The 20,345-nt window shown below is 39.0% G+C and overlaps 3 protein-coding genes across 13 annotated transcripts in view; 1 reads left to right on the forward strand and 2 right to left on the reverse strand.

Annotated features, from left to right (window-relative positions):
• Positions 1–343: 343 nt before the first annotated feature.
• On the reverse strand, positions 344–6,255 carry cutc (cutC copper transporter homolog (E. coli)). Of its 5 annotated transcripts, none has more exons than XM_085296910.1 (10): positions 6,118–6,255; positions 5,848–5,926; positions 5,534–5,593; positions 4,993–5,022; positions 4,155–4,364; positions 2,320–2,355; positions 1,972–2,105; positions 1,822–1,849; positions 1,621–1,726; positions 344–1,473 (listed from the first exon to the last, which is right to left on the reverse strand). In XM_085296910.1, exons 2-10 carry the CDS (start codon positions 5,915–5,917, stop codon positions 1,362–1,364), a joined length of 786 nt encoding a protein of 261 aa, XP_085153036.1. In that variant the 5' UTR covers positions 5,918–5,926; positions 6,118–6,255; the 3' UTR covers positions 344–1,361. The 5 variants fall into 5 exon arrangements, with proteins under 5 accessions (XP_085153036.1, XP_085153035.1, XP_085153037.1 ...); XM_085296909.1 differs by having other exon boundaries at positions 6,031–6,180; XM_085296911.1 differs by lacking the exon at positions 4,993–5,022 and having other exon boundaries at positions 6,031–6,180.
• A 199-nt stretch (positions 6,256–6,454) lies between these two features.
• cox15 (cytochrome c oxidase assembly factor COX15) lies at positions 6,455–12,056 on the forward strand. Its single transcript, XM_085296915.1, has 9 exons — positions 6,455–6,661; positions 7,838–8,022; positions 8,133–8,255; positions 8,394–8,580; positions 9,119–9,286; positions 9,398–9,479; positions 10,343–10,497; positions 10,643–10,756; positions 10,840–12,056. Exons 1-9 carry the CDS (start codon positions 6,587–6,589, stop codon positions 10,969–10,971), a joined length of 1,221 nt encoding a protein of 406 aa, XP_085153041.1. The 5' UTR covers positions 6,455–6,586; the 3' UTR covers positions 10,972–12,056.
• LOC146561123 (A-type potassium channel modulatory protein KCNIP2) overlaps positions 12,056–20,345 on the reverse strand; it is a 137,939-nt gene continuing 129,649 nt past the window's right edge. For 4 of the 7 annotated variants that reach the window (XM_085296921.1, XM_085296920.1, XM_085296919.1 and 1 more), the window contains exons 2-8: positions 15,924–16,048; positions 15,727–15,796; positions 15,299–15,369; positions 14,981–15,088; positions 14,666–14,770; positions 14,461–14,523; positions 12,056–14,206 (exon numbers count right to left, since the gene is read on the reverse strand). In XM_085296921.1, coding sequence (XP_085153047.1) covers positions 14,159–14,206; positions 14,461–14,523; positions 14,666–14,770; positions 14,981–15,088; positions 15,299–15,369; positions 15,727–15,796; positions 15,924–16,048 — 590 coding nt within the window. In that variant the 3' untranslated portion in view covers positions 12,056–14,158. Of the gene's footprint in view, positions 14,207–14,460; positions 14,524–14,665; positions 14,771–14,980; positions 15,089–15,298; positions 15,370–15,726; positions 15,797–15,923; positions 16,049–16,763; positions 16,863–17,449; positions 20,341–20,345 lie in introns of those variants that run through there. The other 3 variants (XM_085296917.1, XM_085296916.1, XM_085296922.1) reach the window with 3 other exon arrangements.

Consider the following 20,345-nt stretch of genomic DNA (forward strand, 5'->3'; position numbering starts at 1 on the left):
TTTTATCTGTCATCAAAACTCAGATTAGCTTTCCTTTCTACTGACACGTAGACTAAACTATTATCAAAAATGTACTTTAATAAGAATAATCACTCTGTACTGCCCTTATAATAGAGGATAGAGCATTTTGTTCACTTGTAAAAAACTTTGTCTCTGACCAGATGCCACCAGCTGATAAGCAAAGATAAGCCAAACAACAACAGAAATGTCTGTGCAGTGTGTCAAAAGTCAAATAAAAACAATTAAAGAAACTAGCTTTTAATATTTCAACCAAGTCAAATCATTTTAGGGAAAGTTTTGTGCATAATGCATAATATTTTTTTAAAAGACAGAAGATGTAATCTAATATGAAAACTGTTTTTATTAAAAGAAGAAGAAGAAGATGAAAATGAACAGAGAAAAAACAAAAACAGGAAGTCACAACTGTGCATTATGTATCACTTTAAATAGGGAGTTATGTAAAACTGATATTTTGTTTTGCCATTTTAAAAAGCAGTTATCTTTCATTAGGAAAAAAATACACATTTTCAGTGTAGAAATCAACTGTAGTTGAACATACATGGGGGGCATTACTGTAGCAATGTCATTTGTTAGTGTGCAGAGAGGTGTGAATCTGTTTGACCTGGATTACTCTGTTTTATGAATGCCTATAAAAAAAAAAATAAAAAAAAAATCTATTAAGATGTGAGACCAGAGGTTCATGACTGTGTAAAATAACAGTTTGTGCATACATAGATCATCAAAACAAATTAAAACTACAATGAAAAGTTTTTACCTGTGTAAAAGACTCAGTATGTGAATTATACACTAATAATAAAAAAAGAAGAGTACAAATGGCCTTATTATTATTGAAAACTTTACAAACTACACATTTTTTCAGCTTCTTATACTCCTCACAGCTGAGGGGCTTTTTAAACATCTCATATTTACAGAATCTTTTACACACACGCACACCCAAAAAGTGAACTTTTACAGATTTGTGTACACATCTCCTGTATGTTTAAATTATTAACATATTTTAGCAAACCTGTTTTCCAAATCCTATAAATCAGACTGCACATTCAGACACATGAGTAGTTCTCTATGCACATTATTGGATGATATCACTAGAGAAGTGCTCCCATATATAGACATCATATTATTCACAGATACTCTGTGAGATGCATTAATGTCTTTGCTCTTTAACTGGACAAGGACTGATTCATTGGTGATTTTATATCTTAAAAGAAAAAAACAAAAAGCAGAGCTTTCTGGCGATTATGACATTTATTTATGGAATTTAATCAGTACACATCAGTATTATTACTCATGATTACTTTTGAGGTATTTTTTTTTTCCAGTCTATCATGACTGTTATACAGTCACAAGGTATTTTTGGCTATTGCGTTTAGAGTTCGGACTTTGCTCACATCTGCCACCTTCAGGCCGTACTCAGGTGCTGAGAAAGAAGCTCCCATTGAGACGCAGGTGTTCCTGCACAACGTCAAGAGAAGAGAAGAAGAAGAGAATTATATAGAAAAAATAATAATTAGATCGACATGAGGTTGCAAGAAGTCTCCTAATGCATGCAACCAAAGGGACAGATCCCACCTCTCGCCTGAGACTGGAAAATAAACACACCTGAACTTCATTGCAGATTCCCGGCTGGAGCGGGCTGAGCAGTGAAACTCTTGAGCCCCTGACCCCTCTAATATTCTCTGTAGGTTCCTTTCTGTGATGCCTCCTCCTGTTATCAAAACAAAAACAGTGACAGTGAATAAATAAATAAGGTTGTAAAAATTCACACATAAATAACAAAGGAGCAATGGCGGAGGCACTAACCAGGCATTATGATAATTCTGCCCTTTGCCTGTTGAGTAGAAATGATGTGAAAATTAAAGGTTTTATGAAAGATCAAGAACAATAACCTAACAGCTATTAGAGTTTCATATGTCTGCATGTAAAGAAAGACAATCATATGGGTACACGTACTTGATCAACAAGCCGTTTAATGAGAGGCAGTCCCTCCAAAGCGGAGCTGTCACAGCCACTAGTCAACACACGCTCGAACCCTAACGATATCAGCGCCTCCAGAGCTACTGCTGGGTCATGAACCATGTCAAAAGCTGCAGTAGGATCATGATTAGTGTCATAATAAAAGCCCAGGCTTAATAATATATCATTAAGACGTTCTATACCTTTTCGGAGCTATACCTGATAATAGCATTATGTAAGGCTTTTATTCCATTAAGAATTTGTGATGCTTTTTAAGTGTAACTGTAGCTGAAAAGAATTTTAAAAGCTTAAAGCTGAAAAGCACTTTGAAGAAGAAACTTTTACCTCGGTGGAAGGTGACAGGCAAGGGACGGGCAGCAGCTAGTGTGCAAAAAAGTAAGAAAACAAAAGAAAGAAATGGAAAAGTACAAAATGTCAAACAAAAGTGCAAAACTGTGAAATACGACTTGTATAATATAAGCAATATAAGCATTTTTTTTCCTACCTTTATGAAAGCCATCACTCATAGCCAGCTGTACTGCTATACTCTATATCAAAGATTGTTGGCTTCACTTTTTTATACTGCATATTGCAAGTAACAATGCAAAGATAGTGATAAAAACTTGAGAGAATATATAGTGTCTGATTTTTGGAGGTTAGCCCTACCATGTTCTGAGGTCTCAGTAGGACCTTTGGAAATATGATGAACTCATGGTGCTGGTTGATTTCGCTTAACATGGGTCACAACTATCTTGTGGAGATGTAGTGCATTTCCTTCTCTGGAGAGCTGACATATGACGGGCTACATGAAACCTTGTGTGAGATTAAAACTGGATTACCAAGCCTGCTGTAACACGTCTTTACCTGTGCATCTTCATAACAAGTGGTGTCCCATAATAAATTAGCTATATTTGCATAGTAAAAATACAAATATTGGATACTCAAGCCTACTAGTTCAAACTCTCTGCACTCCTGACAACCTGTAAAATGTTCCTCTTTCACAAAAACAAAATTACTGAAACAAACTGGTGTCTGTTTCAATGTTATCCCTTAACTAACGGCAGAAATACAGAGCAAAGTGTCCATCAGCTGATTGGATGATTTGAACTTTTCTGGTATGCTTTTCCATACATGTGAATGGGTTATTCAGACCAAAACAATGTAATTTAATAAATGTTTTGGAGGTAAGCGAAACAGTGTGCAGGAGTTACATTCAATTGTTTTGCACACTATCATGTCTGCACCTCCTAATACAGTTTCCGGAAGATCTTTTGTTGATCCCTTAATAAATAATTAACCCAAGTTAAGGTCAAACGCTCATGTTTAGACTGCAAGTGCTTTAGGCCTTGTAAATTATTTGTTTTCTTTTTAAGTGAAAACATGTGAAGAATGAAGGGTCCAGAAATATTGGCTCTTGTGTGTTTTGCCAGCTTTTTCAGAACTTTACAATTCAACAGCAAGTTCATGTTTATTTTTCTTTTTTGTGGCTAAATAAAAGGTGCCACACTGAAGGAAATGGAAGGAAATCTGATGTGACTTGATTAATATAGAAATAGTCCCGATCAAAAGTTTGAGACCACTTGAAAAATGGCAACAATGGCCTGTTTCAGTTTAACCGTTGTTTTCAATAAATTGCAATCTCAAATAAATGTTTTGTCTCACACCCATTTCTTCTTGTTGCATGTTGAAGCTCTACTTGGAAGCTTGTTAAGACCCAACCATGCAAAATATTACTTTTTGCCATTTTTCAGCATTTGATTGGGACTGTATTATGGATCTGTCTTATCATTGAAAAGTGACTAAAAATCTTGGACATAGCAATGAAATTTCTGTGGCTTCTACACTATTGTGATCATATTTTGCCTTTCTGACTTGCATTTCATTTTTTAGGAAAGTATATTTACAATATTGCAGTATTGGAAACAATCTGGGGATACTATTTAGAATAAATCACAAGTCTCTACAATATAAACCAGAAATATTTAATTTTAAAAGAAGGCATATGTTTTTGTGTACTCTTTCTAAAGGTTGATGGTGTTTCCTCAATCTATCGAACTCATAGATATAATTCTTATAACTATTGGTTTATTTTTAGTGTTACTGTATATATTCTGTCTGGCCTTTTCATTGTTATTTAGAGTGATGTAACAAATCAGGTCAAATATATAAAGAGACCATACCCAATAACTCCATGCAGAGCTCTGCATCCACCCGTCCATCTTCTGTCAAGGCACCCAGAACGAGCCCATCGGCTCCTTGGCTCTTCATAAGCTCTATGTCCTTTCTCATCACGTCCACTTCAAGGTCGGAGTACAGGAAGTCGCCCCCACGAGGGCGTATCATTACATAGATGGGGATTTTGACATACTGCTTCACTACATGTAGCACACCTGGAGTAAAGTACAGGTGGAATTATGTGTCATGCAACAAATGCCCAGGCTTCCTATATAAAATAGGATAATGCTTAGTACAGACTATGGACTACTGAAGACATAGTTAATTGGGTTCAAGTTATAAAGGCATTATATGTATTTATATGAAACTCTGCGAATCAGAGGGTGGAATAAAATTGTTCAACAGTGGTTGCTGTATTGGACTAAACACAGAGAGTAGGTATGTATATTACACAGTCATAATAAACTGGTATGGCACAACGTAGGGGAAGCAGCGGAAAAGAGAACATCAAAAGTAATAAAAACCAATAATAGACATGAATAGACATAACAGCCAAAATAAAACTCTCCACAGCACAAGCAACATCCATCATGTCTCTGACTTTATCCCACCAAACTGAACCAGTATGACCTTCAGAGACATGATGACAGCAAACCTGCAGAGAGGTAAGAACGACAAGGATCTACACACTTTAATGCTTTTCTTTCATGAACTGGGCTGCAGTCACATAGAAAGAAATTGCTTAGGAAGGTTTCTAACCGACTGAAGTGTGTCTAGGTGGCATAACAAGAGCCAATCGAGTTCTCTAAATACTAAGAAAAGGTTTTTATTCTTTTATTTTACCTCTCTCAGCAGAGGCTGCATCAGAGCAGGCTTTATGAAAGAAAAGGACATAATGACATCCCATAATTCAAAGAGCTACACTACCTGACTATTATTAAAAACAAACATAGCCATAATCGACAGCTAACACATTAACTGTGTTTTTTTTTTATTCTATTTTATGTCATAGTCTGCTGATGTTTAGATTTGTTAAAGGGTATATAAACCCACAGGTGACCTCTAAACATCATACTCCTACTTTTGAAGTAGAGCTGTGTGTAAGAACAGTCAAATTCTATGTGCATCCTGTTCTTTTTTCCTAAGTCCTTATTAGATCTCTTTTTCCATGGAGGTCATAGTAATGTGATTGAGAAAGGGTAGAAAGTCTTTTTGACCCAAGCCTTGTCTGTTAAATAGTATTTAAGGATTTTCCAGAAGATGGCAGTAATGCAACTTGGCAAGTTCCAGTTGACTAAAACCTGAAAGATCTGCTGGCGCCTGATGCGACAGCTTTTCTTTTCTTTTCTTTTGTTTTTTGCTAGGGGTATCTGCAGATGCTCACCTAGACTCGGAGTGAGCCCACCCTCCAGAAGACTAGAGCACAGCTCAAGTCGACCCGCACCTGCCAGGACAGACAAGTTCTGATTACACCTATATAGACTTTTACAGCCTGTAATCTTTGAGGAATTAAATAACACTGCGTGCCAATTTAATACTCATGGTAGAGATATGTCTGAGCTAACACTTCAATATTATGCAACCGTTAACTCTGTTTTTAAGTAGAACTGCCTGTGCATGACCAATCTAGCAAGCACGCCACAGTGAGTTTAATAATAGTACGGCATGACAGTGTTCACTACTGTTCACTTTACTGACCTCCTCGTTCAGCATTGACAGCAGACTCCACTGAGTCCACGCACACCTCCATTAAAAAGCACTCTGCCATACTGACAGTCTAATAAGAGACAGGAATACAGTTAGTGAGCAAACAAGATTACGTGAAAACTCCTCAATTAACACGTTCATTCATCTTTAGGTTTTAACTACTACTACAGCTACCTGTTAAATCCACGTCTTATCGACTCATGGAACCGTATCAGTCGTTTAAAAACGATATGAAGTCAGGTCATGTTTTGTGAGACTTACTTCAGCTCATACAGCTAGTCCGTAGATCACCGTTTTCCGGGTCGTTGAATTCAAAACACGCGATTAGACGGGTGATAATATATAAACGTTTTATGATGCATTACTGGGCGAAATGCGACGTATGCCCGCCCATGCAGGATACGCCTGAAGACAAAACAAGCCCCCCTCCCCCCCAAACGTTCTAGTCTGTGTAATATAATTTCGAAAGCCTGGTATATTATTTATATGTATATATATTTTGTTGTATATATATATATATATATTTATTTATGTTGAGTATGTTTCGTTCCTGACAAAGAAAAAGACATAAATTTTATTTAGTGAGTAAATTTCTTGTGACGTCAGAAGGTCAAAGTTGAAACTGGCCGTTAGGAAACCAGCCGGGTGACAGCACAGTAACAAACGTGCTGAAGCTTTTGCAACACTGTTGGATAGCTTCAGCACTAGCGACGAGTCTTGGAGCACAGAGATGTTAATTTCGTCGTTGCGGACAACAATTTTTTGTGGGTGCAGAAGTGCTGGAAAGGGCTTTCAGTACAGCACCGTGAGTATGACTTGTGTTAGCCGCTAATTTTAGCCAATAGCTTAAGTAAGCGTCATTGGGAAGGTCACACGCTGCCAGTAATATACACAATATGTCACATTACACATCTGTCAGCTGCTCTTTGTTCAACTTTGTTTTTAATATGTGTTTGAATTAGTTAGGACAGGTAACATTAGGTGTTTAGGTGTACTCAAGAGTAGTCACGTCCAACAGCTAACTTACATCACCCATGTCTAGGCAATGCAAACTCTTAGATTAGCATTTGAGCTGAAAAAATAAATTCAGAATGGAAGAACTAATATCATAGACCCTTTAAGAAGGTTTTTGATTTATCAGTAACTAAATTTTCAGAAAAGATAGTGATATCAAATTCAGCAATACCGTAAGCCTTTGTTTATAAGCTTGAAGTAAAGTAGGTTAATTAGCTCTTACATATCTAAAACTATAGAATCACCTTACATGTGTTGTGCTTTCGTAATTTGTTAACATGCTGCTTATATGCGAGTATATGTGTGTGGTGCACTATATTGGAGGACAGCTAGACACTGGTGAGGTGTGGGGTAGCAGTGACAGATGGGTTCAAGGTGGGGGTGTCACTGCATCCAAAGCCACAGTGAAGAAGAAAGTGCAGGCAGTCGTGGGTGTGGGTGGAGACCAATGCCAGGGGTGATTTGTGACAGATAAGATAAACCTTTATTAGTCCCACATGTGGGAAATTTGTTGGGTCACGGCAGAAAGTGGACAGTGCAAAGTTACAAGCAGCAAAAATTAAGAAAATCAGTGGAATAGGATAAAAGGAATAACATGCAATATAAAATAGAATAAAATACTATGTTTCGTCAGATAAATTACACTTAGTGGTAGTGTGTGTGTGTGTGTGTGTGTGTGTGTGTGTGTGTCTGCATATGTGTGGTCATCCACAGAGTCTTTGTTGTGGAGTCTGACAGCAGATAACAGGAACAGCTCAGGTTGAGCGGACAAAATTAAAGAATAAAGGTTGAGATGGGTTGGACATGTGCAGAGAAGGGATAGTCGATGTACTGGATGAAGGGTGCTGAGTGTAAATGACATTTAAAATGACTTTTTTTTTATTTTTATAATAAGGTAAAGTTGAAGCTTTAATGCTTGTGTTGTCCATCATCATTTCAAGCCACTTCTCCCTTTTATTTACATTAGCGTTCACCGCTTCGAAAATGGCTCTTGAAGAGAGGTCACAGCACCGTCACAGTGGAGGGAGGAACGTCCACTTCAGCAGCAGCAGCTTCTGTCCCCAATGCAGCCTCAAATCGCATAGTGGGTCGATGGTTACTTGGCTGCAGTGGACTGGTGGTTGGGGCTATTGTCTTGGGTGGTGTCACAAGGTACGCACGTTTTAAAATTAGTATGTCTGTATGTACTACTTACTCACTGAAGTACTGTTAACAGGCATTTACTACATTGCTGTATTTTTATGTATTTTTTTTTTTATTAGACTGACAGAATCTGGGCTTTCCATGGTTGATTGGCATCTGGTGAGAGAGATGAAACCACCACAGTCAGAAGGAGAGTGGGAAGCTGAGTTTTCAAAGTACCAGCAGTTTCCAGAATTCAAAATGTAAGGTCTCATTTTTCAGAATCACAGTACATAAAGGCCTGATAAATTTAATTAAATGTGTCTCTGTGTTATGTATTGGTCTGGCCTCTAATGCGGCAATTAGTTAATTTGGTATTATTATGTGTTTTGTTTGTTTAGATTGAACCATAACATGACTTTGCCAGAGTTTAAGTTTATCTTCTACATGGAATGGGGACATCGTATGTGGGGCAGGCTGGTTGGCTTGGCATACATCCTCCCTACTATTTACTTCTGGAAAAAAGGATACTTCACTCGCTCCATGAAGGGAAAAGTGCTGGGTCTTTGTGGATTTGTCTTCTTCCAGGTAAGACACAGCTGTGGAAATGAGAAGATCACTGGAAATAATCATTACCTCATGCCTGATTTAGACTTCTGCAGTGAATCTTTGTTGAGCCTACATCATAACCTGCAGAAGTAGCCATTAGTAAACTTATTTGTCCCTCAATGCTTTCTACCTCTTTGTGCATTCTCTCACTTATATTCTGGTAGTTGCAGCTTCTTTTCACACTGACATTGCTGACATTTCTGAGTCCTTATATTTTATGCTATAATTATCATTCCGTATATTGAGACGTTAGTCTGTCACTGACAAGTTTAAAAACTCCGGCGTAAAAGTAGCCGGAATTGTACAGAAGGAATCAGCTGTACTGAACAGGCTGCGTTGTTAGTTTCAGATGTGTTTTGGATTTACGTCATAGCTAATTCTCAGTCACTTATAGCATTGTTTTTTTTTTTCTTTTTTCTTTAAATAGGTTGATTGTACTAATATTTAATTATTGTCACCATCGGGTTTATTATAAATGTAAAGTAAGGAATGTGTATACATGTGTTTGTTTTGTCAGGGCCTTCTGGGGTGGTACATGGTGAAAAGCGGGTTGGAGGAGAAGCCCGAGTCTCATGACATCCCTCGTGTCAGCCAGTATCGTCTGAGCGCCCATCTTGGTTCTGCCTTATTGCTCTACTGTGCCAGTATGTGGACAGGGCTTACTCTGCTGCTGCCAGCTCACAGGGTACAGAGGGACTCTTGCCTACAGAAAAAACACAAATGATAAATTTTGGAGAAATGTAAAGTGAAACAGTCTTTTTTTTTTTTTACTTGAATAATGGCACCTTTTTCACAGATAGCAGAAACCAAAAAACTCATGCAGCTCAGGAGGTTTGCCAAGGGTACTGGTGGACTCGTCTTCCTCACTGCTCTTTCAGGTAATACTGGATCTTAAGAGAATTCAGTGTCACAAATGGGGTCGCAGAATCTGTCTACCGAAGTGCTGCTTTCAGTCTCAAGCCACTTTGGGGAAACAAAGTGAACTACCTGTAACTACAGCAAAATTGCACAGAAATTTCTCAAAAAGCAGGATGTTAATAGTGAAGACGACCATCATAGAAGCATAGGTGTTCTTTAAAGTGGCACTTGTTCTGACAGAACATAGGAAGCTCTTGGTAAATGGCAATGATGCTAGAGGAGCAGTTAGAATTTGACATGTGCAAATGGTTTTCAGTCCCGGAAGAGTAGGAGTCCACAATACATCTTCAAAGTGTTCTGCTTATTTGCGTCTGCAAAAAGCACAATGTGTTACATAAAATCCTTCAACTGTAAATTCACAACAAGACTGACTAATGAATACTAGAGTGACAGTCACTCAGAGTCATTCATGGCAACTCACAGCTGACTCCATTAGAGTAACCCTAAGTGTATATAGTGTCACATTTCCTCTCTTAACAGGCGCATACTACGCCAGTCACCTCACAGTCTGTATGAAGCTTCGCACTTTGACTCTGAAACTTATGGTTTGAGGAAAGACATTTGGCCTGCTACCCCATGTAATGTTTTTGGGCTACAATTTGAGTACTGTATCTTGGCTTTTGGTAAATGTTGAAACAAAAAGCTTATTCATCTGGTTTGATTTTAATCGAAAGGTCTTTTGTAAAGTTGGCTCTTAGAGGGCAAATGGGTTGAGCGGCTGTGTAGAAAAGTAAAGTTAATGTAATTAAAGGCAATACAAATGTGGTTTAATCTCTATTCATGGAGATGTATTTGAATCATTTATGCATGTACCTTTACACAGGTGCCTTTGTCGCTGGTTTGGATGCTGGGCTTGTTTATAACTCCTTCCCTAAGATGGCAGATAGATGGATTCCTGATGATCTGCTGGCCTTCTCTCCGACCCTCAAGAATTTCTTCGAAAATCCCACCACTGTGCAATTTGATCATAGAATTTTGGTATGCTATTATAGCTAAAAAATGTTGGCATTTCATTGTTTTTATTCTAATTAAACATAATATTTCCAAGTTTTATAACTCTTTTAGATTGATGTGTAATGAAATGTTAATATGTACCCCTCAAGATGTCTTTTTCTTTTCTCAGGGGATTACTTCTCTGACTGCAATTACAGGCCTGTATCTGTTCTCAAGGAGAATGATGCTTCCCAAGAGGGCTAAGATTGCCATCAGCCTCCTGGCAGCAATGGCCTATACACAGGTAGGCTAGAAGACACTGTAATTGCTATACAAATAGGTCCATTACCCTTCAGTATAAACAAATTGTGCTTTTGTGCTTTTCAGGTTGCACTAGGTATCGCCACGCTGTTACTTTATGTCCCCACTCCGCTGGCTGCAACTCACCAGTCTGGCTCAGTGGCTCTTCTCTCGCTGGCTATTTGGGTTCTGGCAGAGCTTCGCAGAATGCCCAAGTAAATTTCTGCTGTTTTACAGAGAAAACCTATCCCTGGTCGCTGCAGGTCAAAGTTTTAAGAGGCAGTAGTGAACTCGAAAAACATGAAACTGTGTTCTTTATTTAATGATGGACTTTTCTGTATATGCTGAAGCATCTGTTCAGTGGGGTATGTCAGCCCCCACTTAAAAAGCTCAAACAATTTCACCCCTGCACATTGCAATCTTTTTTTCCCCCAATCACGAGTAATAGAAATCACAATACAAGTTAAACTTTATTTAAATAAAGATAATATTCCTAAAGTGGGAAAAAAAGAAATCACATTCATTAAATTCAGTTTTACTTGAGATTTTTTTTCCACCGGTCATCCATGTCCCACTTGCTGTGCTCATGATACTTTACACAGGAGAGTCCTTAAAAAAATATGCATCAAGGCCGTCATCAGAAATACACTCAAATGATTGCGAAAGCTTTTGCTGTCAGAGAAACCCAACTTGTGAAGTGTTTTGCTGTGCCAGGAATTTCATTAGAACATACGAAACAAAACAAAATTTTCAGCTTTAATAACCTGGCAGTTGAAGGCTGTGTACATGGTTTGGAGTCAGCTGGTTCTTCAGAAATGTAGACTGAATTACTGTATTTGTTGATGCTCACACTTTTAAAAAATGTTCTGGATGACATTTTGGTTATGAAATTGTCACATGGTCGGGTGAATCTGCATAGATACTACTGCCTGTTAGTGGAAGGAGACCTGGCTCCTGGGATGGTTTATGTAATTATGTATATTTAAGCTGTAAATGTTTCCTGTTGACATTATGATGAATCATAATTTGAATATTATTATGGACATTGCCTATTTCCCTTTTTTTGGACTCACAGATGTGGAAAAAGGGGGAATTTATGATGACTCTCCCAAAGCACTGAAAGTGTACCAGAATGAATAAAAGCAGGTCCTCACTTAAGCTGATATACACTGTTTTTTCCTGCTGTGACAGGTCAAAATGTCAAATGTTATTGCTACAGGTACTTTGTACTTTATCTCACTGAAAGGACGTATTTTAATAAAGACAATTTATGTATAGTCTGATAAATTCACACGCCAGTCCATTTTGCATAGTAACTGTGTTTTTTGTTTTTTTATTATCTCTGTACAAAATATACACATTTTGAATATGCTATGCAACCAGTTTAGGCTAGCTAGACAGTCAGTACCACGGGTTAGTAGGTTTTCATTGTTCTAGACACAATACATGCGGGTATAGACAGGTTTTCCTTGTGTTTGGGGAAAATAACGTAACTGTGGGCAGGAACAATCAGAGCCAAACCATTCTTCCAGAACGTATAAATGTAAAAACTGCAGAACATAAAAAAATAAGAAATTGCAGGGCCGGAAGTGCATATTTTAACCAGGGCCGTTATAGTGTGCTCTGAGAGGAAGGAGACGTTGGGTGAGTGGAGAACATTATTGCTATTTCATGTTTGTTTCAGCTTTTAAGACACTTGGCCGATTTAATTACGGCCCGAGTGCCTCACATCATCTCACATTTGTGTTGCTTAGTTCTAGTGTGAAAAGAAGCAAATAAGTGGTTGCAAATTGCTCTAAAATAATTAATCTGAGCCTAATGGATGGGTTCACAACCTAAAATTGCACTTGACAGCGTGCAGATAAACTACATGTAGTCTACCTCTTATCTCTGATTGCCCCTTATCCAGCTTGATACCCAGTAACTCCCTCTGTCTTCACCCACAGGTGGGCTAAATGTCTTGCCTTAAGTGGCTTTATGTACCTTTTTAATTGATATCTTTTCTTTGGTGTTACAGAGAGGGAGAATAAGAAATGGAGTGAACAATGGGGGCACAGAAAAAAGAAAACTGCTATCAAACTTTGTCTTCCCCTGCTACACACAATCACTTTATGCCTCCTTGAAATGGAAATAGATTTAATGCAAAAAGGGTGTGGGGACTTTTGTGTTTTTTCAAGTGGTAGAACCTGTGACAACCACATGACATTTCAGATTACAATAAGTTCACAAATACAATCTGCAATCTAATAATCTTCTCTTTGAATGTATATTCATAGACTAGTACGATTGTGGTATGTCATTCCCATGTCGAGAGAAGCTGCTAGGGTCAAAACGGCTCATTAAATTATAGTGCAATCCCCACATTGTACAGCCTAATATCACACCACTGGGAATGCTAGAAAATGTACAACAGTCAATAGACAACTACTGTTAGGATTGTAATAGTTTGGAAGGCCGGGAATTACTCTACCGAAATCTTGTGAATGAAGGTGGGTGTTGTGTCACAAGAGTCTTACATTTGTAAGACAGATGACATCTCCTGTTACACATGCACGCACACATACGCAAAGGGTGAGGCACCTGTGAATGACTAGGACAGCAGACAGACGAGCAGACTTTGGAGTATCTCTGTAAATACATAAGTAGATATTAGTGACATCATCATGCGATATTTAAATCAGTCCCTTGTGGAAAAAACGAGTTTGAAGCTCCCTCCGTAAGACGGAATCGCTCGGATCACCAGTTTGTTGGTTGCTCCCTCAGGAAGTGTCTTTTTCTCTCTTGTCCACCAGGTGGCTGTAGATTCATTTCTATTTGTATGGCCAGCAAATGAGCCATGAGTCTTAACGGCTCCAGGAAGGTGTTACCCACATCCGCAGAGGCAAGATCAGGTTCACAATGCCATCTCTCAGCCATTACGGAGGAAAGGGGAAAAGTGATCTGAGATCAGGGTTTTGGGAGAGCATCCTTCTTCTGAGTTCAACCATTAAAAGGCTGTGATAGTCCCTCCGTCAGCAAGAGCAATAAAAGTTCAAATAAAACAGGCAGGGGCTGGTTGGGTGTTAGGTGTGCAGGTGGCTGTGAGCCCACTGCTTGCTTGCTTTCTCTGTGTCTCTGGGATAAAACATAAGGTTCTGCATGATGAGGATGGGCGCTGGGTACTCTCCTTTGTTGCTTGGAGGAAGCCACTGGGGGGTCCAGTTAGAGGGAGGGGGCCCTCTCTGTGTCCTCAGGACTCAGCTCTCAACAGAGACACGAGCACAAGCTTGCAAGTCGGGAGACAGCCACACACACGCAACACACATGGAATCAGACTCTTTCTCTCTCTCTTCAATCCCGTATTCCTCTTACACACCCACACACACGTACCCCTCTCTGGTGCCAGTGTCCTCACTGGTCCAGATGTTTAGATGACATTGTCAAACAGCTGCATGGACTGCATGATGTTCTCATCCTACAAAGAGGTAAGAGATGTGCACGGGTTTATGTGCAATTTGTGGCTTTATGGAGAGTTATGTGCAGAAAATAGTTCTTGGTCAGGTGCAGTGATTTCCTAGAAAGAGCAAGACTAGATGTCTCCCCTGACTTTCTTTATGCTACAATTAGCTCTCTCTCCAGTTGTAGTTACATGATTAGCGTGGTGGGATTCTAAAGGAGTGCATTTCTAAAAATGTTTTCAATACTCCTTCAGGATTTGGAATGCTCTACCTTTTTGCAAGACTCAATGAATTCATCTATGGTGACCACCCCATCTTTATTCCGGTCCATTTTCTGAAATGAAAATACAACAACCAGACATTTATTTGGCTAACAGCATCATTGTTTTCCCCAAAACAATATTGGTGCCATCAATATTTTTCTGCTTTTAAACAATCATTAAACGAGGGGGAAAGAAAACATGGTTTTGTTTGACCTGGAAGAAGCTCTCCACATGTTCTCTTGGGGCATCGTCCTGCATGGTGGGGTACGTGTATTTCCCCATCATGTCATAGATGGACTTCATGATGTCCAGCATCTCCTGTAAAGTGTATCGAGAAACAGAGAAAACAGTATTGAGAATTTCCAATAAAAATTTTTTTTTTTTTATTGTGTGATGGAAAATGTCATTGATAAATATTCTGCCAGAAATCTCTACATACTTGCAAAATATTGATAATGAGTAATCATCAGCAAGTAATTCAAAGGGACCAAGAAATCAACAAATCCAACACAATCACATGTGTGTTACCTCTTTGGTGATGCAGCCATCCTTGTTCAAGTCATAGAGGTTGAATGCCCAGTTTAACCGGTCATTAATGGTCCCTCTCAGGATGATAGACAGGCCAAATACAAAGTCCTGCAACAAAAGCGGGAACGATTTCCTGCATTGTGTTATCTTTACTTAAATGTTGACACAGTAAATAAAGTCAAACCTTTATCACAGCCTAATCTGGGTGTACAAATACATATTTGTGTGCAAACACAAGTGATGACAAATTTCAGAAGAGCACACATCTTCCTTTATTCCTCAAAAGAAGCTGATATGTAAGAATAGAATAGGGCTTACCTCGAAACTAACCGAGCCGTTTTTGTTCGTGTCGAAGGCTTCAAACAGGAAATGTGCATACATACTTGAATCTGCAAAGGTAGAGACTTACTGTAACCCGTGTGCCCTCAAAACATGTCTTTGAACAGCTGCGATTAGCAGCAGTCTAAATATAGAGTAGATATAAAAATAATTTCAAATACAACTGGAGGTGAGTGGTTAACATTTCATCAACCTAAATATTGTGAAATGAAAAATCACTTTGCCTCTCTGCAGTGCATATACCTCAGTCAAGCCGAGTAGACTTAGAGTAAGATAATTATATTTGCTTCACTGTCATGACAAAAAGCTAAATTAACATTAACAACTGTTGTTTTAATTTCATTTTGAAATAAATGAAACTACTGGCACTGTTGGACTTCTTCGTGCTTATTGCTGGGAGAACTCACCTCCCTGAGGGAAGAACTGGGAGTAAATGTTCTTAAAGTTCTCCTCATTTACCACACCACTTGGGCACTCCTGGGAAAAAAAAATAAAGAAAATACATTTAAAAAAATGTAAACTCATTAATTCCCATCTTGCACAGGATATGCACACATTCAACTAGAACCCCTGTTTTCTCACTGTCTTCTGTAACCAGACCTACATTTTTGAAGCCCCTGTAGAGGACTTGGAGCTCCTTTTTGGTAAACTTAGTTTGCTCCTGCAGCTTGTCCATGCTTTCAGGGCGATGGCACACAGTGGATAACTCAAAGTCATCTTCCACGCTGTCTGTGAGGGACAGATAAGTTTTAGTTAGCATCTACACCACATTAACCCCCAGTGTAGCCATGACCTGGCCAAGATATCTAGCTGAAGTTATCAAACAGATCTTGAGCTTATCATAAAGTTTAAATCTTTATGATATCTTGTGATATTTTAATAAATTAAACATAAACAAACACTATTTTCCATACATAGCTGTGAGATTACGCTAGAAATTTCCACACATCTTTGCAGCATCTTAAGTATTATCTGAAAAGCTGAAGCACACTACAGACAACGAGTGGCCTGTGAGGAAGTGGAAGAAGAGGTTTATCATTCGTAAAAATGGAAGAGACATTTAAAAAGTTCAAAGTAAAGACACTGCCAGATATTTCTTATTTCATTTGCATTCTAGCTGGAACCTATTAGCTTGCACCTGACTTTGACCTCTGTACTGTAAACATGGTATTTCTGGTATATTACATACCAACACACACACATTCCAGTACCCAAATATATGGCACACGCCTCAAATCACAAAAAGAAAAACAGCTCTGACCCACAATCCACAACACCAGATAGTTGTAGAGTTTTTGGAGTCTGTAAGGGTGTATGTAGATTTATGTGTAGCCTGAATGTTTTGATGTGACTTTATCCACACGAGCGTCTGCGCCAGTCTTCTCAACTGACTAAAGAGGCAAGTAGGAGAAAGCAGAGATGTATAGAGTGAAAGAGCACTTGCTTTGACTGATTGAGGGGGTAGTCGAAGGCTTGCAGCACGGCAGCAGTTTGAGGAATCGCTGCTTTATGGTTTTTTTGCTTTGGCTGGTGGAAGGGTTACCTGAAATCACCAACCATAGCACAAGAGTTAGATACACATACTGTGATATACACACACACACATGCCTATAAAGTCATGCAACGGACAGATTCAACAACAGACGGATTCATGCTGCTGACTTGGCTTAGCAAAGGGAGACCACCAACTTCAAGCTGTAGATAGTACCACCTGCTCTCAGCTCACCCCAATAAACACACAGTTTACCTCATAAGACTGATTTGTATCACGGTGCCATATCCAGTACACTGACTTTAGAAATATTAGTGCCGAGTATACCAATTCAAAACATAAACCAGCATTGTACTCACGTTCAGGTTAAACAACCACTTAATGGTAAATGGCCTGTATTTGTATAGCGCTTTACTTGGTCCTAAGGACCCCAAAGCGCTTTACACTATACACAGTCATCCACCCATTCACACACACATTCACACACTGGTGGTAATTGAAAGCAATTTGCAAGAAGGGTGAACAGAAAAACAAACCCAGCCAGAGCCCATAACATCTACCAGAGATTGTTTTGTGTGTCACGAAATGGATATTAGTAGACGTAAAACACATTGGCACAGATAAACCTGGGTACTTACTGCATAGAAGTCCACATATCCCTTTAAGGAGGACCCCAGCAGTCTGAGGGATGAAGTAGGACATGATGGACTGAAAACCAACACAACCACAGCACCCCCACTGATTTATCTCGCCTTTGTTATGTCTCACCCTGTTATCTCTCTGCTCTGTGGAGCGTCAGGGGCTCTTGCCCTCCTGACAACATGTGGCTCTGGCATCATTTGCAACCAGAACAAGCAGAGCACGCTCTCCAAGCATACCAGATTCTTCTATCGAGCAGTCTCACAGAGGCTCAGCCATAGGCACAAGGGTCTGCTTGTGGGCAAGTGTGTTTTTTTTTGTTGCAAACAGGTTCATCAGCTGACAACAATGCAGACATAACTATCAAATGCTTAACAACCAATGAAATGTGCAAAAATAAGTCAGAAAATGTCCAGTGTAACCCACAAAAGATTAATCATGGAGTAAGTGGAGCCATAAAATGAATGAATAAATTAATGACCTTTATGATATTTTAATATCTTAACTTCCAGAAACCTTCAGAACAGCTATTAAATGGACCTTGAGATGAGTGTTTCATTACCTACTTGTAATTTCTTCATAGAGTATTGTTAGTCTAATTAACATATGAGCGTATCGCTCAGTATAGTTCATCATATTCAACATAAATAGCAACTATAGGTGTCAAAGAAGTGACAACAGTGTGCAATACATCAATTTGAAAGAGAGTAAAGAAGCATACCAACAATGTATGAACACTAGTTACACCTAAATTGTTTTTAGTGCTCCAAAACCAGACATTTTTTGTACCGGTAATTATAACACTGCAATCAACATATTAGTACAGCAAAAATGCTAAATCATAACATTTCTATGATTGGAAACTCTCTTGGGTAGCATTCCAGATTACAGTTTGAACTTATCAGCATGTGTTATACTGATATGAAGGCCAAAACAGAGACACAAACAAACGGAAATGAACAGTGATATCTACTGCCTGTGCTCCACATGGAACACTGAGTTTTAAATACTTGTGAGACCCATAAAAAGCCAAATCTGCTGGAGACTGTCAGTGATTAGATGTGCTTGTTTAGAGACACATTTTCCTGGCTCCCTTTTAAAGCCCTCGCTCCATCTTTGTTATTTTGTCTGTATTTTTGTCCTTTTCTGGCGTTAACATTTCTTGTTCTGATGTCTCAGTAAACGTGCTTTAGATGTCATGGATACGATTCTCCTGAAATAGAGATATTTGATCTCAGAGGCAGTAACCATAATATGCACACATATCTATCTATCTATCTATCTATTATCCTCCATACTAACAGAGTCCTATGTCAAAAACAAGTAGGTTACTCTACTCCTTGAGCTACTGAAGTGACACGTGATCAATTTGTTCTCTAGTCTTTGAAGTTAAAATTGTTTTTTGAGTGGCACTAACAATGAGACCAGAACTTCTTTCATTCTGGCCTGAGTAGGCAGAAAAGTAAAAAAAAAACACTGTTCCTTATTGTGCAGCATCACAATGCTCTTACCCAGCATGCCCTGTAGTGATGCAATTAGAGCGCGATAGTTTCCCTCAGGGCACACTGACAGACCATCACAACACTTCAGTAAATAAGAGAACAGCTCTATTTTTAGTAAAATGGTGGCAGCACATTTTTGGCAATATTTAGTAACTTTTGAAGGAACTTCCTAAACTTGAGAAATCTGAGGATTTTCTCAAGGAATGCAGAAAATCACGTGTAAGCCCTGAACCACAGGGAAGACAGCAAGCATTACAGATACACTGTACTGCTTAGTGTATCTGCAAGCCCAACACTGGGACTTTTAGTTATGATCTCTAGGAGTGAAGCCACGCAGAGCTACATTTTAAAAGTGGTTCAGTTAGTTCCCCAAGCACCTTTAGTTTCAAATGAGTCCGGGGACCTTTACCTTTACTTCCACTTCTCCTTCCTCTTTTTCTTCTAAACTGCAATCAAGCTAGTTAGTAAGGTTGGAGGCAAAAAAAAAACCCCAAAAACAAAAGAGAGAGAGAGAATGATGCTCAAAATCAGTGCAGCAGAGGAATTTCCCAAAATGCCTCCACTGTTACAGCCTTGCTGTCTGGTAAAAGCTTGACTGTTCCAAACAGCACAGTCCCAGTCTGCCATGCAGCCTTAAAAATGTGTGGCCTCAGGGTGCGCTGGTGGCACTGTGGTTAAGACACATTTCACATAGCTGCAACCTGCTGGTTTAATTCCTTTATTCCATATAATAGCCCTCTGTCTCCCTCCCCCATTCTGTATCTGCTTCACTACTGTACACCATCTAAAAATGTTAAAATGCCCTAACCTGCTCGCCCACAAGAGAAAAAAAAAAGGAAAAGGAAATCAGCACTCTTTAAGCCGAGGCATAGACACGCCTGAAGACACCACAAGGGTGGCCTTTCTCAGACTTTCTAAAACTCTCCAGAGAACACTGTAAAGCTCTTCATGATGAACAAACTGAGTTTTTCTTTAAATCAAAACAATGAGAATATTTTAAAATGCAGGTCCTCGTCGCATTAATAAATGTCATGTATAGCCTGTGGCTGATTATAATGAACGAGGTACTGAATGGGCTGCAGTTTTAATACTTTTGAACTTATGTGTGACATAGAGAGACACAGATACACCAAGCATACACCAAGCCTCATAAAAAAGATCTCTCTCTCTCACACACGCACATAGACACACACACACACTACACAGGGCTGTAAATGGGTGTGACAGACTGAACAGCTAGGCAGTGAAAGAATTAGGCTAAAACTACTTCATGTTAACCTCAAACACAGAAACCCACCATGAATACATATGCAGACGCCTGCCTCTCCAGGTAAGTGTTCTCTTCCAGCTGTCCCCTGACTATATTTATCAATTTAACCCTTTCCGTGCCTCT

Source organism: Mchenga conophoros, linkage group LG13 (assembly GCF_057382185.1).
Source record: "Mchenga conophoros isolate Kocher_MC1m ecotype Shallow Benthic linkage group LG13, M_conophoros_male_GT1.1, whole genome shotgun sequence".
NCBI classification, from domain to species: Eukaryota; Metazoa; Chordata; class Actinopteri; order Cichliformes; family Cichlidae; genus Mchenga; species Mchenga conophoros.

Bases quoted from the DNA above. Each gene is read 5' to 3' on its own strand.
- cox15 (XM_085296915.1), top strand. From the start codon at position 6,587: ATGTTAATTTCGTCGTTGCGGACAACAATTTTTTGTGGGTGCAGAAGT. The intron at 6,662-7,837 runs GTGAGTATGACT...TATTTACATTAG, and splicing joins AGGGCTTTCAGTACAGCACC to CGTTCACCGCTTCGAAAATG. The intron at 9,480-10,342 runs GTAATACTGGAT...ACCTTTACACAG, and splicing joins CTTCCTCACTGCTCTTTCAG to GTGCCTTTGTCGCTGGTTTG.
- cutc (XM_085296910.1), bottom strand. From the start codon at position 5,917: ATGGCAGAGTGCTTTTTAATGGAGGTGTGCGTGGACTCAGTGGAGTCT. The intron at 5,594-5,847 runs GTCAGTAAAGTG...CTGTCCTGGCAG, and splicing joins TGTCAATGCTGAACGAGGAG to GTGCGGGTCGACTTGAGCTG. The intron at 1,850-1,971 runs GTACGTGTACCC...TCTACTCAACAG, and splicing joins TTAAACGGCTTGTTGATCAA to GCAAAGGGCAGAATTATCAT.